The 18,205-nt window shown below is 36.3% G+C and overlaps 1 protein-coding gene across 2 annotated transcripts; it reads left to right on the top strand.

Annotated features, from left to right (window-relative positions):
- Window positions 1-166: 166 nt before the first annotated feature.
- helq (helicase, POLQ like) lies at window positions 167-17,374 on the top strand. 2 transcript variants are annotated; one of them, XM_088910281.1, is made up of 18 exons: window positions 167-752; window positions 1,387-2,128; window positions 2,747-2,925; window positions 3,948-4,148; window positions 4,322-4,394; window positions 4,871-4,968; window positions 6,095-6,193; window positions 6,537-6,682; window positions 7,369-7,608; window positions 8,180-8,321; window positions 9,132-9,236; window positions 10,611-10,818; window positions 11,340-11,497; window positions 12,324-12,422; window positions 13,404-13,577; window positions 13,910-14,023; window positions 14,991-15,125; window positions 16,103-17,374. In XM_088910281.1, exons 1-18 carry the CDS (start codon window positions 564-566, stop codon window positions 16,184-16,186), a joined length of 3,186 nt encoding a protein of 1,061 aa, XP_088766407.1. In that variant the 5' UTR covers window positions 167-563; the 3' UTR covers window positions 16,187-17,374. The 2 variants fall into 2 exon arrangements, with proteins under 2 accessions (XP_088766407.1, XP_088766408.1); XM_088910282.1 differs by lacking the exon at window positions 6,095-6,193.
- Window positions 17,375-18,205: the final 831 nt, after the last annotated feature.

Genomic DNA, 18,205 nt, shown 5'->3' with positions numbered 1-18,205 from the left:
ACAAAACGTTCCTAGGTGCGCAGCTCGTTTCCACAAGCAAGAGCCCCCTATAGAGATCATGTGTGAACTGCACCACATGTCCTCGCCTCCATCCGATTGGTCGGTTTCCTTGTTTGGTTTGGTGTTACGTTTTTAATTGCTCGGACGTGGACGTTCTGTAGAATGTTGCTACAGTATATCTTATGACAGTTTTTAATAAAGCAAAAGCGTTATAAAAAAGTGATGGTCCTCCAAACCATGTAAAGAGAAAATGGTCTTTTTCTTTTTTTTTTGCTGTGGAAAATGTTGTCATCTCAATTGTGTCTGTCTTTTGACGTTTGTTCTTCAGCTAAAAATATCGTTTGGTTAGCTGTTTTTAATATTTGTTCTTTAAAACACTATTTCGCTTTTATAACTTTGACATTAAAAGCTACTATTTAATTTTTATTATGTGTTATTTACTTTAATCTAAGATTACACTAGTTTATCGTGATTCGGAGCTATTGTACACATTATTAGATACAAAACATGCAAATTTCGAAACGAACCGTTAGGGTCCTTTATGTACTTTTTTGTCGGTTGGTATGATGAGCTCACAATTAGACCAAGAAATAAACATCAAACGAGTCTCACGCAAGAGATCGAGAGATGCTTTGAGAAGTCACCTCACCCCTGCAAAAAAAAGACATAGTAGCAGCCCCACCGCGAAAGAGCACAGCTCGTCGCTGCAGGAGCAAGACGTTGGACACATGGCAGATGCTCAGCACAACGAGGTACAGTATACCAGCTACTATAAATGTCATACGTTTCAATAGCACAATACTTTTTTGTCACCGTATCTCCTGTTTTCTTTATATTCTATCTTCAGTGCAAAGGAATCTGTAACGGGTTATATATATTTGTGATTAATATAAAATTAAACCGAAGTTTAAAAACCCTATTACGAGAAATAAAAGCTTTGCATTTTGAACATTTAGCCTTATGGGAATTAAGCGTTTTTTTCAGATGCACAAACGTAACCACTGAACTACAACAAATTTTAATTTTTTAAGCAGCGTTGTTCATACGAACATTGGCAAATATTTGCCATGTGAAATGGCAAGTGAAACGAAATGCAGCGTACAGTACTACATGTAGAAAAAATGTGCTCTGTATGTATCACCTGAAGGCACTGAACTAAAGCAAACAACGTATGAAAAACGACTTTATAAATATTAATTTAAATAAATGTTACATTTATTTTTCTTGTGTTGATATCACTAGGTTATTAGGTTTTGCAACATACAACAACATTCTATGATTTTATTAGAGTGTAGAAAGTTTTAAAGGGTTTTATTAAATGAATTGCATAAAATGTACTGTGGTCTGATTCAAAATCATGCTCAGCTTCCCTTGTTGGTTTCACAGTACTGCAGTGATGATGAAGACCTCTTTGGTGATTATGACAGCATCGCCTGCGACACCTCCTTCCTGGCAAAGCTCGACGATATAGAACTGAACTTCGAGCAACGCAGCAGTACCCCAGTTCTGAACACTGCTGAGAATGAGTGTGCAAAGACTAGGGAACAGCACTCAGACGTCCAGCAGCAGCTTGTTCACCTCGAAACAGACTTTAATACATTAAAAACCCCGGAAAATTGCAATGATCTTAAAAGACCATCCCACAAGGAGCTCTGTGAAGGTAACTTTTCAGCTGATGACTTTTTCGCAGACCTGCCAAGTTCCCAGCTTGCGTTTCAGCAAGAGAACCACAAAGCTGCACTGAAACCAAGGAGTACGAGTTCTGCCAAAGGGGAGCACAGAGAGTCAGACAATTCCTCTGTGTGTTACACGTCCTCTGCATTGAGGAGAGATGATGGCCCCATTGTCCTGCAAAGAAAATCAGAGATGAAGATCAGAAACCCTGCCTTGCAGAGGAGAGTGAGCTTGAGAGACCAGCTGAAGAAGGCCATGCTGGGAAATGCCTTGGTGCAGTCACCCCAGGTGTCTCGTATGAAAGAACAGAAGCAGACTGTGGTGGATGAGGAGATTAATGTGGCACTGCAAGCCATGGAACCTTCCTCGGCTATAGATCTTGGACCGTTTTTTGGGCTGCCTAGTAAAGTAAAAGACCTGATCTACAGACTACGAGGGATTAAAGATCTGTATGGTAAGCAGTCATCTCACATACTAACACAGTTTTATTTTCATTTTATGTCACCTTTTTAAGTAACTGTATTCACTTTTCTTCTACAATGGATCACATTATACCCTTTTACCTACCTCTGAGCTATTTGTTGACATGTCAAAGGCCTGTTAGCTAAATATACAGTATATGCTGAACATTAAAAAGAAATGTATCAGCTGTGACTGCGATAAACTCAAAACGATATTGGAGGAATTGAATGATCAGGTAATCAATGGTAAGCAAAATGAGACCAAAAGTATTAAATCAATTTTCAAAATGCATATTCTTTATTTTTCTAAAAACATACTGTATATGCATAGTCTGATGATTGTTTTGATGCTCAGAATATATATACTGAAAGACAATAAAAAATGTATCATACTGTATGTCAATGGTTCCCATGCATATCTCTTGCAGTTTTAATGCCTCTCTAAATTTTACAGAAGTGTTCATGTGTTTGATTATATCATGTTCATGTTATGATTATATGATTATGATATTAAAAACTAATCTTCTTCAGTATCCTTTTCTGAATTAAAAAGCAATTATTTATAAAACACTGTGTCCTGACTGTCTGTATGACCCTATTCACTCTTTTAGAATGGCAGCAGACCTGTCTGACACTGGACTCTGTACAGCAGAGGAGGAACCTCATTTACTCATTACCCACTAGTGGAGGGAAGACATTGGTTGCTGAGATACTAATACTTCGTGAACTGCTCTGCAGAAAAAACGATGCTTTGCTGATTCTACCTTATATCTCCCTTGTTCAGGAGAAGGTAAAGAATTGTTTAAACCTACAGCTTTTTAAATATACGGGCACAAACGTTATCATCACATACTGTATCTTATGGGTATAATACATGGTTACTTATAAACTGAGAAACATTAAAAATGCGATACTCTATATTGGTCATTTGTTGTATTTATAATGCTTTTCAGTTTATACATGCTCTGTTCATCAAGCTTATGAAAATATTTTACAGAATTAAAGCCATGAAAGTAAAAACAAACATGGTATTGATTTAATTGCCTCATCAAGATATCCCCATCTGCAGTGCATCTCCATTCTGGTGCAAATAAATGTTGGGTTATTATTTCAAGTACCATGACACCCTTCCCAGCAGCTAATTCAACCGCTGTTTGTGGTTTGGAGCTGCTTGTGGGACAGAGTCTGCCCCCTGTTGTAGTTGTCATTTTAGTAGCTGATAGCTATCTTAAAGTATAAAACTGCCCCAGCAAGGGGAATAATTTGGAAATTTTATGTTTTCAGTGAAGAGTAAATGATGATTATTTGCATGAAAATGCTACATTTTAATACAATTTACATGCCTTTATCACCATGCATACAGACACCAGCAACACATTAAAATACAATTGTACAATCATATCTAAAAGAAGAGGTTGACATTAACACTCTACAATCAGGTGAATATCCCAGGAACACATGGCACCACAGCACAGCACTGTGGAGGAGAGCCCAGCTGAGCGCTGTTTTCAGTTCAGGATTTGAGTTCCCTTTTGATTTTTATTTTAAATCATTTAACTGCATTGTACTGTGTCTTTTTTTCCACCAGCCCTAATCTCAGAATAGACATTGAATAATATTAACTGTTTTGAACTTTCAGCAATCTGGGTATACTCTCACACATTTATGGTACCTCTCAGACATGCAGGTGATCTATTCCTCTACTGGAAATGCATCACATCACTGTCTTTTGTAAAATGTAGTGAAGCAGTAATTTGGTCTAACGTCACCCTTGTTTGTGTGTTGTGGTAATATGTTTGCAACTGTCCGCAGGTTAGAGGGCTGGCTAGCTTTGGGCTGGAGCTGGACTTCCTTGTGGAGGAGTATGCAGGAAGCAAAGGCAGGTTTCCCCCAGTGAAGAGGAGAGTGAAGAAATCCCTGTACATTGCCACAATCGAGAAGGCACACAGCCTTGTCAACTCTCTCATTGAAACAAACAGACTTGACAACCTGGGACTCGTAGTGGTGGATGAGGTAAGGAGATTTATTCATTTCTACTACTGCTCAATGTATCTCAACAGCTAATAATAAACTGAAGCCAATTAATTATCTTGGAGGTGAATTTTAAAGTCATAATGAAACTAATAACAGTGTGCCAGTCAGGAAAATGTGAAGTGTACCACGTGATTGTTCTCTGTTTTTTATAGCTGCACATGCTGGGTGATGGCAGCAGAGGAGCAATATTGGAAATGACACTGGCAAAAGTTCTCTATGTTAGCAGTAAGTACATTGTCTTTAATGGCATGTTATAATTAAACAGACAAAACTCTTCATTCACTGTTGTTACAACTCTGATTGGGGAAAAAAAATATTACCATTTTTATAGGACTGTCTAAACTGTAATTTTCAGTTGTAATATTTTGACAGTTAGATTTTAATGTAGACATGGCACTACAAATTGCTGACTGTGTTGTACTGAACTATAGTGAAAACAAATGTTACTCTGTGTAATTCTAAAATAGAGTTTATCAGCTGAGTACCATTCAGGCAGAAGAATATTATGTAAAAGTAAATAAATAGCTGTAATGTGTGTATCAAATGTTGTCTGTGATGGTGCATAAATCAGATATCTAATAGCTTTGAGCACTAATCTGCAGCTTCTGGATTTCTGGGGTTTAACATAGTCACAGTTACAGATTAGTCTGTGAAATTCACTTATTTGTTTTTTTTAATGATCTGCATCTCTACCTGAGCAGAAACAACACAGATCATAGGGATGAGTGCAACCCTGAGCAATGTGGGAGATCTGCAGAAGTTCCTTCATGCTGACAATTACACCAGTGACTTCAGACCTGTACGTGAGGTTTTTCAGTTCTTTTACTTTGAAATTCATATATTAATTAAGTCAGTGAAATACTGTTTTTATTCCCCTGTACTAGGGCTGAAGCTTTATGACATTGATTTCAAAGCAAGAGTCCACAAGTTGGATTACAGTCTGAAACTACTACACCGATTGCACAGTGATCAGTCAAGGATAACCCTTCTCACTAAAGGGAGTTCATTTTCCACAAACATCTGTCCCAGATGTCAGGGCTCCCTTAAATTCTGTATTTGTGGAGTGAAATCTTCCTCGCTTATTTTGGCCCTATACCAAGGAAAGAGAGGAAGATATGATTCCAGGGTGGGATGGAAGATAAGAGGGTGTTTCAATAAGTAAAACCACAAAGGGCTGAATGCTAGTAGTTTATATTTCATGGTCAACAAACACAAAATTATAACTGTTTTTCAACATAATCACCATATACAGAAATACATTGATTGCATACTGCTAGAGATTATTCTTTGCTGATTCTTACAGAGAGGAATTCTTGAAGTTGATGTCATAGCTATGACAGTACAGATTGCTTCAGAGATTCAGTACCATCCAAATCAAAAGATCGTCATCATGACTTATCCTGCCTCATGCTCCGACTTCAACAGCTGTGCTGCTGATGAATTCAAGCTTCTCTGCTTTTTCACTTGCAGTGTAATTCACAGTTGCATACCAAAAATAATTAAAATACCATCCTCTTCAATTTTAAATCAATCCAGCTGATCAGTACTTGTATTCTCTCTATGTGGTGAGCCTTCTTTGTGCTCATGTGACATTGCTCCTGCACTGTGTATTCCTGCAGAGGTGATCCCTTATGTGGCATCTTTACTAATTTCTTATGGGAATTTAAAATTCCCATGTAGCAATATCACGTCATGCAGAAGAAATTTTGCATAAGAAAGCAAGCTACGGAAATAAATAATAAATCGAGTGTCTTTTCCCATTGAAACACCCTTGCATACTGTTATCAACAATTTATCAAAGTCAAACCCATATGACCTTGATGCATTACAGTGACTAACATACAAGATAGCAGCGGTCTTTACTTAGATGGCTTATGTTTTTATAGGCAACATTTTTTTATTTGCCTTTGTGTACCAATGTTCAGGTCCAGCTTAAGGAATATGTAAAGCTCCGAGACTGCATTTATGAAATTGATCTAAAGGAAGAAGAATGCTTCAAGTTTTCTCGACAGTTAAATTTTAAGGTACAGAAATATAGTATATTTAAAGACATTAAAATTAAGCAGAATAAGCATATTTAAATTTGTGCTGTAAAAATCAGATTTTTAAATAGCTGTGATCTGACCTTTTCATTCTGTGTTACTGCATATTTTTTAATTTGTGAAGTTTTTAGTCATTATATTTTTGTTTTATTTTCTGATTTGCACTTTTTTCCTACCGATATTGCATTAGTATTAAAAATTGGGAATATAAATTTTTCACAGCTTTATTTTAAAATAATTAGATGATTTTTCAATTATATTTGTTTTTCAATTTCTTCAAAGTTCTTGGAGTTCTCACCTTTTGTATTTCTGTTTGTTTCTATAGTATTCCAGCAGTATGCAGAAGATGGACCCTGACCACTTAATTGCTTTGGTGACCGAAGTCATCCCAGCACATTCCTGTTTAGTATTTTGTCCCACAAAGAAAAACTGTGAAAATGTGGCAGAAATGATCTGCAAGTACTTGAAAAAGTATGTACATGTCTTCATGATTTTTCCCCCCACAAAAATACATACGTTAATCATATTAAAAATATAATTCATAATCAGAATTTTTCAGATTTCATAGTATTAAAGCAGTTTAATAACTCTGAACTTTAATAACAGATTGTGAATACTGTATGTTGTTTTCATACCAATTTAATTGAAAGTGGTAATTTAAGTGGAAGCAATAGATGAGTAGCTGATTTTTTAGATGAAAAAGGACAACACAATTCTTCATACAGTACAGTATCCGAGGCTACAGTTTTCATATGAACGAAAGGTGCATAGTCTAGCCTTCTTGGGTTCATCAAAGAAATAGTGTACAAATGCAACATTTATGTCCCCTGAAAAGGGTTTTCAATTAAGAATGATGTTCAATGTTATCCAAATGTAACTACAGTATAACTATGTAATGTATACTGTATCTAAAACATCCACAGTCAAATTCAACAGCGGTTAATTTTAAGATACAGAATTTGTGTTAGAAAACTCTCCAATACACCACACAAATATGTTCTTTGTCTTTTTTTAAATTATTTTATTTCAACAATAAGATCCCCTTGATGATGCACTGTTCTTTTTCCTGGAGTGTGCCCCTTGGTTTAGGGTAGGGAACACAGAAGAAAGTGGTTGAAGTGCATCTTAACTCACTGAGTCCGTTGCATGTACACCAGGAGCTTCGTGCAACACAAAGAAAAAGAGAAGGTCAATCTCCTGAACGAACTCAAGAGCACGGGGAATGGCACCATATGCCCGGTGTTGAAGAAGACAGTTCCTTATGGGATTGCATATCACCACAGTGGGCTCACGAGCGACGAGAGGAAGCTAATAGAGGAAGCCTATTCGTCTGGCGCTCTCTGCCTCCTGACCTGTACATCCACGTTGGCGGCTGGAATCAACTTGCCAGCTCGCAGGTCGGTCACAATGGGAACAATCTGTTAGCGGTGTTCTCCTTACAGACAACTACTCACAAATACTCATCTAGAAATTAGGTTGTGTGATTAAAAGCTTGCCTTGCATCAAGTCAAGAGGGAGCAGAAATACATTATTGGGCCCACATGCTGTGTGCTCCCTTTTTCTCCCTCAGTAGAGTAGAAACAGTGCAGGGCTCCTAATGATTTAGTTAAATCAGTTGTTAGATGCGGTAAATAACCTCGGCCTGTTGATTTCTGTGCCCGTAAGTCTGGTTTCTTTTTCATCACCCACTCAGCTGTAAGTACGCCTCTCCAAGTGTCAGATGTACAGTTTTTTAATGGCAGACTTGGAGACTGTACTGATGTTTTCAAATCACAGCGCCTCCTGGAATACTAACAATAATTATCCACCTCATTAATTGTGTCTTCTTCGGTGGTGCATGGTAAACTGCAGGGAAATATTTGTAATGAACCTCAGTTGCAGCAACAGGAAGTCATTCGTCATATCTGGGTGTGATTTTAGGAGAGAGATCCGACACTGTGTGAAATATCCTTTATTTGCTGTTAACAGGGTTATTCTGCGCTCTCCCTATGTTGCAACGGAATTTCTGAAGAGAAGCCAGTATAAGCAGATGGCTGGCAGAGCAGGTCGAGCTGGCATTGACACCTCAGGGGAGAGTATTCTCATCCTTCAGGAGAAGGACAAGCTCCTGGTAAGAAATGCCATTGTGAGAGATGGATGAAAGCTCGCAATTTCCCTTGGCACATGAACAAATCCACTGATTCTGAATGCTGTAATGGAGGGTGACATTGAGGCTGTGACTGCTCCATTTGTTTCTTCCTAAAACCCCAAATTATTTGGTATTCCACAAAGTTTATAATCAGGACATTTAAACCTCATTTTGATGTGAACTGAATCTCAACATAGACATCTTGCCAGGAAGAGAAATTCTGGGAGCCGTCTCCAGTTTTGGTGTTTCTGTTGATGATCATTACCACATCTCGGTGAGAGTTTATTCTCACAGCTCCAGCTCACTTTAAGAATCGCTGAATTCAGGAGAGATATTCTGAATTGGTTTGGCATATCAATACAGACTAATACAAGACACTTTTGTTTCCCATGTAGAATTTTGAAACCCAATAACAGAATACTTAACATTTTTTTAAAAAGTATTTTGCTATCAGGAATCATGCAAGGAGTTGAGTGTGACCGACAAGGTAGTTTATCCTTTCCTTAAATATCAAGGAAACTTTATGTTTTATACTTTCTACCATTACATTAATATCTGTTTTAGTGTAATTTATAATGGATTTACAGTATGCATTTTAAACCTTTTTAAAACTGGAGATTACGAAGCTCTGTTTTAAAACTAGAAATATGGAAAAGTTTCTAAATATTTTCATAAGCTCATTATTTGAACTGTAAGTCCTGTATTGTAGTAGTTGTTAATCATGGTAGAGTCCACCCCTGTCTAAAGGCATGTTGGCTCAATAACCATGTTCATTACTTGTTGTTCTTGCAGGCCAAGGAACTGGTGAGCAGATCAATGGAAAACTGCTACAGTAACCTGATGCATGACAGTGGCAGGGGCATACTAAGCCTCATCCTCTCCCTAATTGGGTTAAGTGTAAGTATCAGGATTGTGCAAAGCTAAAGTCAAAGCAGTTCTAAGGAGAGGAGCACCATGGTCCTTTGGGTTTTGTCAGTTAATAGGATCATCTGTCATAGTTGAAATTCTTTTGAAAGTGTAATTCCTTTATAATATGTTATTAAATTAAAATCACATTATAATTTACCAACTATTTATACCTTTATTTGGAGAAAGAACTTGTGGCTTTTTTATGCTGTGAAAGTCAGCAATTTCTAAAGGAGAGAGTATGGAGAGTTGCATACAGTTACCTTACCCTGAATACACTAAATGAAAATGTATACATTTAAATAGAATCTATATCATGGTCTAATAAATTTCATCCTCACCTCCCAGTTTTTAGAAGGCTATGGTTACATGCTTAAACCTTCTTCTGAAAAGGGCTGCTGGGTTCTTTGTTTTTTCTGTCCTTTCAAAGCCTGTTTGATGACATGGGAAGATTTAACACTTCTGCCCACACCTGAACTAATTTATAGCTACTTTACTTTTCTCTGAATTTCTTCAAAACCTTCAGGTTCAAAAGACATTTACAGAAACAGTAGGTTTCAATAATTTTCATAAATGTGTTTTCCAAGATAAGTTGGATTTGCCCTATTTGTGCTGCTATAGATAAATCATTTCATAAAATTAAAATTTAACTCTTTCCACTAACCATGGAGTTCAAGTTACTTTATACTACATCGTCGGTTCTAACTTTATGATGAATAACATCTAAGGTTTCTAGAGGATACAGCTGAAGGTTTAGTATATTTAAGATTGAAAGAACATGCGGGACTTTCCTACACAAAGCGATCTCATTCTGGGAATTTCCCAACATCAGTAAACTACTAGCAACCAGTGAAACTTAAGGCATCGAAAGGCATCCTCTCTTTTATAATCATGTGTTTATGAGTTAAACAATATTTAAAACTTAGGTTATAGATTGCTTTCTGTTTTGGCTGTGCTGTTTGAGAGTGGCTTTAACCTAATATCACTCTGCTTAAATGGATGATGAAGAAAATTTATTAGAAAGACTGCAAGGATCGTGTCAAGCCTAGGGTGCAAAGCAGGACTATGTCCTGGAAGAAAAACCAGTCCATCGCACAGCACAAATGCACAGAGACAATCTGAAAATGCCAATTACCCCATTGTGTCCAACACATACATACGATTTAGAGGCACATTTAGAGTTGAACCTGAATGTCACTGAAAGGTGGGAGTAAACTGGAGCATCAAGAGAAAACCCCTTATGAATACTGGGAGAACATCCATTCAGAAGGCACCCATGACTCAATTTGACCTGAGAGATGTAAGGCAGTAGCACTAACTAGTTATTTGCCTCCCTTAACCTAACATGGTAGGGTTTCTTTTCAGATAACAAGGACATTGGGGGAGATTCGGGACTTTGTCTCGTGTACTCTTTTCAGCGTACAAGAGAAACAAATATGTGGTGAGAAGAGCCTGTGGGACATTGTGACTGAATCGCTAGACATCCTGACAAAGAAGGGCCTTGTTAAAAGCACTGCTGGCGAAGAAGACACTCTTCTTGAAGTGACAAAGTTGGGTAGAGCCACCTTCAAAGGTGAGGCAAGTGCCTTGACAAGGAAGCACATAAAGCACATGAAGCGCATGCGTAGTTTTCCACACTTTTGTTAGGGCTACCCGTCAATTTGGTCTATCAAAAAAAATAAAGAAAGTATTTGCCCTAAAAAAGAGTGGCTGTAATTTGTATTAATTGAGTCCACAGTGCGCTGGATATTAAAAAGTCCAAGCATTCCTTCCCCACTCATTTAACCCTGTTGTGACATATACAGTATGAGACAGTTCTATCTAGTGTACAATTTAGATCAATAAGAGAAACAGAAAGGTGTTGATTTTAAAGAAATTTACTGTTGGGAAAATTAAAAATTAATTGTATGTTTTCAACTAAAAGCATGATGTTTTGAACCTGAATTATTTAATAGCTGTGGCTTCTGTGTAAGGATCTGAACTGCTCTTGCTGTTATGGATATCTTGTTGGTTTTAAACAGTCTGATCAGGTTGGAATTTGTTGGTCAGGGGAATAGTATTAAAAGGATATGTGCTTTTCTTTGTTTTCTGTAGGTTCAGTAGACCTCACCTACTGCGACGTTCTCTACAGAGACTTGTCAAGAGGCCTGGAGGGTCTTATGCTGAATAGCCTCCTTCATTTGATTTATTTAGTGACACCTTATGAGATGGTCATGCAGTGCAAACCAGACTGGATGATGTATTTTAGACAGGTGAGATCTCTTTTATATGGACTTTTGCTCCTCACTTTAACATCTTCATTGTGGGCATTCTGAATGCTGTAGCTTAGCTGGCCTGTTCACAGAGCTACTGTATATCCTGAAAGCTGTGTACTGTGAAAGCTGGCACTCAAACACACAGGACTATGGGAAATGTGTTTATAGACAGAAACAGTATACTTTATACCAGAAGCTCTATTTAAACATCTATTTAAAATATTCTCCATATCAATATCTTTCATGTGTATACTGTATATGTATTTCAAATGGAAATATATTTTGCATTTCACTGCTCCATTGTTCAGTCTTCAAAATACAGGTGTAAGAATATTATACAACAGCTAACACAGAGTCATTATACGCCTTGATCCTGAAAAATAGGCTGACGGTGAAAATCCAAGATCATTGTGGGACTGGGACCGTGTGACTGCATTTTCCAAACTGACTGCTGCCTGTACGCAAGGCTGGCTATGCTCAAGTTTGATGTCACTAGCTAGATTGAAAATCAACATTTTCAACATGAGTACATGTAGTTGACTTGTGTTAGCAAAAAGAAAAATTGTGATTTTTCGTAGCGGAATTTGCCATCTGTAGCACTTTCATTGTTGTTAGGTCAATGCGATTCCTTGTTAATCCTACTTTCAATTTTTTTTTTCTCTTTCTGTTAAGATTGGAGTCTACAAATGAGGCTCTTCAATTCATCCTAGGATTGCTACAATACTACTCAAGCAGTCATTTTTCTTCCAAATGTAAAAAATGTTTTATTAAACTGTTCTGTTCTCCTTTGCTAACTAACTTGTTTGTTTTCCTGGGTTCACAGTTTACCCAGCTGACTGCAGCAGAACAAAAGATGGCTTCTGCAGTCGGTGTGCCTGAGAGCTTCATTGCTAAAAAGGCATCAGGGCAGAGCATGAAAAAGGTGAGGGTTTTACAAACCTTTACGTGTATTATTAACACAACAAAAAATGAACATAACATAAAGCTCTTTCAAGCTGAATGACAAGGAGTAGCTGGAAGAAGTATAGCTGCGTCACACCACTCTCATAAAGAGCACTGTGTGACACTTATTGAACTCCCTTCCAACAGTACTTACGTCCTCCCAGATGTGATTACATGGTCTTTTCAAAATCTTCTTTTGCCAAGTATTTTCATTGCTGTGTATTAAACAGTTTTTGGGTTTTGGTTGTATCAACAACCATAAATTACTCACAGCACAAATATTTTTTATACTTCACATACTAGATGATAAACTGCTGCTTGAAGCCACTTGTGTTCTAATGTCTGCTTGATAAAGATGATCTAAACCAGTGATATATTTGTAGTGATCAATGTATTCTAAAGTGTAATTTGGGCTAGCATTGTCAGAGAAACAAACGAATGTTTGGATGTGGTTAAATCTGTTCTCCAAACATGTGAGTCATTTTGGGCCATTGTTTTGGATTTTTAAGTACCATTGCAGAAAGAAGTATGGCATTAGTGTTAATACACATATATATTCAAATGACTGAATTACCTCACCTTTTGCTCTGCATCACAGTTGCATTGATGAACACGATGATTGTGTCCATCATTCCCCAACTCAAACAAAGTGTCTCTCACTTAGGTTCCTTAAGGTGTGCATGTAGATAGTTTACATAATTTAGTTTCAAATTACCCAATCCAATTTCCTATTCTCTTGCAAAGGTTGGGGATTTTAGAGTTCTGTCGAACAGTAGACCACTGGTAACATGCAACAATATTCTTAGAGCCACAAAATGTAACACAATCATAAGCAGTGAATAACTAAATTCTGTGTCTGTTGAGAGAGCTGGGACTGGAATCAGGAATGTGATTTGACATGTTTCCAAGAGCACATTTCAGAAGTATCATTCCTGCCGGTCTTTTTATTCTCTCTTCTTAGGCAGTTGACAATGTAGCAGTGAACAGGCTGTACCTATCCTTTGTGCTGTTTGCAATGTTGAAAGAGACTAATCTGTGGACTGTGGCTGAGAAGTTCAGCCTGACACGAGGCTTTGTGCAGAATTTGCTGAGTTCATCCTCAGCCTTCTGTTCATGTGTCCTGCATTTCACAGAGGTATGCTATCGCTTTTTGTATGGAAACACAGCACAAGAAGGCAATTTGCTTGTTGCAATGTCTTCTTCTTATTATTTAAGAATGTTTTAATGCTCTGGAGTCCAGGTTACAGTTTTGAATAGCAGGTCTCCTGAAGATTCTGTTCCTGTCCTTTTCTTTTTCAACTTTAAAGCTGTCCTTGAACAGTCCAATATTTTATTTTCTTGAATAACGATCAGTTAAAGAAACAAGCCATAACAAAGTCCTACAGTAGAAAATTCTGAACACTAGGAGTACATATATCATATTTTTGTGTTTGCTTTCTCTGAACTTGCCTTCTCTTTCCTTGCTAGGAACTGGAAGAGTTCTGGGCTTACAAGGCACTCCTCACAGAGCTCACTAAAAGACTCACATATTGTGTCAAGATAGAGCTGATTCCTCTAATGGAAGTAGCTGGAGTTTTAGAGGTTAGTGTGAAGACATGGAGACCCTCATGAACAGATGGTTTTGCATCTCTTGAGGTCATCCTTATAATCAAATTTGAATCAATTATCTTTGGAGTGGAATCTAGATACATTGAAGCAGAGCTTCTTTTAAGTTTACATGCTTCTTTTAAACCAAAGAGCCAGGTGATATGATTTAGAAAATCTTCTAATAAAGGAAAATGCAATTAAATCCTCTGTTAAAATACTGAAACAGTTGTTTATGTTTGATTTTATAAGGACATCTATTTAAAAAGATTTGGTCCATAGCTCAATATGTGCAAGCAGAACTTGTGAATTCAGCTTGTCTTTAGAAAATTATACTGAAATTGACAAATCTTCAGAATTTCTGAAATTAAGACACGGATGTTGGGTATGTAAGTGTTTTGAAAAGCATATTTTCTAAATTTAATTTTATTTTGAATAAGAGCAGTGGTTTATTAGAAAAACCAAGTATAACTAAATCTGAAGTTTGTGTCCAGTGGCACAATAAAGTGATCTTCTTTCTATCCTGCATTGTTTATTTGATAAAACTATCAACCTTATACACATTATTGTGCTCAATGAGAAATACTATATATGCATTAAAAGTAGAAAAAGAAGCTTCACAAAAGATGTATTAAATATTGTACTAAGAATACCAAATAGAACATGGTGTGTCAAAGCAAACTGGGTCTATAATTCCATTTTTGATTTGCATATCTGAAAATTATATTTATTTGCATACTTGATTTGTCCAGTTATTACCACTTTGAGCTCAGTTGTGCCTTTTAAATTTATCAGTGCTCAAAGATTAATCAAGGCTTTCCTAAAATTAATTTCAAAATGCTCTTACCGCTTTCTAAAATAGATGTATTTCATAAATATAATAAGCCCTTACCTTGATAGCTGTCATTTCTGCTTTGAGGCCCTCTGTTGACCTTTCAATGTTTTTTTGACTGTATTTTGGCAGGCTCGAGCCAAGCAGCTGTATGGTGCTGGGTATAAGACCTTGGCTCATCTTGCCAATGCGGACCCAAATCTTCTTATAAAGACAATAGAGAACCTCTCCAAACGACAAGCAAACCAGATTGTAGCTTCTGCCAAAGTGAGTCATCCTTTAAAATTGAATCAGCTAACTTTCACCCAAAGAATAATGGCTTATTGAGAACACACTATGTTTTACTCCCTAATTCAATCAAAATAATAAGATGCATGTTTTTGTGACAGGTCCAGTCCTGTTATACATCAGTGAATTTAAATGGCAAGGCCTGCTTATGTCTATTGATTTTTAATTTTGCCATCCAAAGTCCAGACACGAGACCCATGTCTCTGACCATAATTGGTTTGGTTATCTCTCATGGGCCCAGTTTAGTGTGTTCAGAGTGTGCTCTGTTGTGTAGTTTGTTGTGACATTGGTAAAGCAGTAAAAATACCACAAAATCAGTTATCATTGATTACTGTCAGAAAGATTGGTAACTGTCTATGAGTGGATATTAAATACATACTTTCTATTTTAACCCATTCAAATACTTCCCGCGGAATGGATACCACTGAAATTGGTTGATGTTTCAGTATTCCTTAGTGGTTTCTGCAAAGATGTTTGAAAGACATTCTTGTGCTTACCCTTTAATTCTATTTTAACAACATGCATAAACAGCACAGAACCAAGCAAAAATAATTCATTCCAGTACAGCCTCTACCCAGCCTTTCCATCCAAAAAAGTTCACTCCCATATTCTGACTGACTGACCACATTTTGAGCAAAATGATGTCTGTAATAGTAAGTATCAAGCTCCTCTTCTCAGGCTGCTCCAAATACAAGAAAAGTTAATTGTTAATTTCTGTAAACCATTTGTAAGAAAGAGAAAATATCTTTGCTGTTAAGCCAAGCAATATTATAATTCCAGTCGAATTTGATGAAAAATGTTCAGACTCTTTATAATGTTAATGATTTATTTATCTTGAAATGCATTCAAATGGATTTGGATTGCTTGTAAACACATCAGTGCATTGTTACAAATGTACTTGTGTTGTAAATGCATATTTGTGAAGTTAAATGTCATTTAAAATCTGTTTTTTTTAGATGCTGCTAACTGAAAAGGCAGAGACCCTGCAAGAGGAAGTGGATGAGCTGCTGACTTTGCCACATGATCTACCTTCTCTTTAAACAGTTGTACAGTTCAGTTTTTAAGAAAGACAAATTGTGTAGAAATATCAATGTATAAACCTTGAGATTTTATTTTGAAGAACAAATAAGTGTTTTTTGTTTTTCAAAAAGCTGTCATTCTTTCTTTCCACTCCAGCCTCAGAATGTACTTCTACAGGACTATCCATTATAACTGGTTTCTCTTGTGGGTTCTTGAAAGAAAGCATATGTCTGATGGCTTAAAGTGTCATCCTTTGTAGATAAGTTCTTAATTTTCAAATGCTAAACAAGGGTTTTATAACTACCTTCATAATTCTAGGTAGCAAATGTGTGCTGTACACCTTAGTGATTGCAAATTAGCGAGGAATTTGTTTTTAGTAGTGTAAACTTGGAATTCAAGAAATTAACATGTGCCTTTTACTGCTTTCTTCATTGTTAATAAATGAGAAGTGACACTTCCACTTTAAAGTTAATATTTACATCTGTACTGTGCCTTTCCATTGTCATTTAACTTACACCTCTGGAATATACAAAATATACAATCCCTAATCTAAGTATATGTATAGCGTGACATCAAGTTCTTTTCTAATTTAAATCTTACAATGAACTTAGCAACTTTAATCAAGGTCCTGTTTTATTTTTGTTCTGTGAAATGAGTCATGCACAATATCATATGAAGGGGGAATTGTGGGGTTTTGTTTTATTTAGGTTATAATTCATTATATCATTATACATCAGCTTCTTTTAAGATTGATATAAATTTAAATTATTTAAACCAAATCTGAGGTTCTAGTGCTAGTCTGCATTTTTGTACCGGCACTGTGGCAGTTATTTCAAAGTCCATACCTGTATTATATCAATGAGGATATGGGTATTCATCTTGATAATGATTAGCAGTGAGCAATGCAAATCTAGAACTGCAGAAGTAACTTGAAATTTAGATTATACTGTACATCTAATTTAATGATAATGAAGGCAGTAAGAGGAGAACATCCATTTTATATGTAAAAGGCTCATAGAAAATGCATTGTGTGCAGATGAGACTGTATAGTGCATTTCTTTTAATTTAATGTTGTTCTGATACAGTACATGGGAGAAAAGTTTCTCCAGCAGTGTTCCAGTTTTTCAAGTGTCCTTCTTTCTGTTAAACCAAAGTTGTTTTTTCTTTATATTTTTTTAGATAACAGCCTTATGATCATGTAATTTGGAAGTTCACAATAAAGACCTTAAAAGACACCTTTGAGTTCTTCATGACAGTATGTGTGTGCATATACAGTGTACAGTACACTGTTTACAGTATATACTGTACACCTGGAATTGACACTACTGATTATTGAGTGAGCATGAAAGCACACTGATGAGAAAAATAATTTTAAAAAATCAAAAAAGGTAAAAAAATAAAATTAAATCAGAAGACTACAAATGCAGGAGCAAAACACAACGGCTTAATTACACGAAACACAAAAATGAACAAAAAATACCCAAAATCAAAATGTTCAAAATGGAAAAGAAAAAAAACAGGACTGTGTACAGCTGGCATGGCATCCTAAACAAAATCATGTTTCATATACAGTAGTTTCTTTTACAATCATGTTTGAGAAAAGGAGAATTTGTTTTTATAATTATGAAATAATGTCTATTCGAATATGTATAGTACATGTATAGTACAAACAAGTGCTTGTTCATTCAGACTTTTTGTTTGATAATGTTCTGTATGTTGTTGAGCAAGCATTAAGGAAAAACATGGTTTATTGTACAAATCAGCACTCAGGCTATTTACGAACGATGCTGTGAGGTGATTATACAGCTCTACTGTGAATTAGCTTCATTATTATGTTCTCTTCCCCACTGTTCCCTATCATTATGTTTTCTTCCTCGCTAATAATAATAATGTTAATAATTAATAATAATAATATTGTTGTTGTTGTTGTTGTTGTTGTTGTACACATGCTCTGTTGGGTTCTTGGGTGGAGTCGGATGTGTAGGATGTTATAGGTTATATTAATCCAGAGAGGCACCAAAGTTTCTCCGGCAGTGTTA

Source organism: Atractosteus spatula, chromosome 3 (assembly GCF_055471065.1).
Source record: "Atractosteus spatula isolate fAtrSpa1 chromosome 3, fAtrSpa1.hap1, whole genome shotgun sequence".
Classification (NCBI taxonomy): domain Eukaryota; kingdom Metazoa; phylum Chordata; class Actinopteri; order Semionotiformes; family Lepisosteidae; genus Atractosteus; species Atractosteus spatula.
The sequence above is the reverse complement of the archived record's forward strand: the minus strand, read 5'-3'. Positions and strand labels throughout refer to the sequence as shown.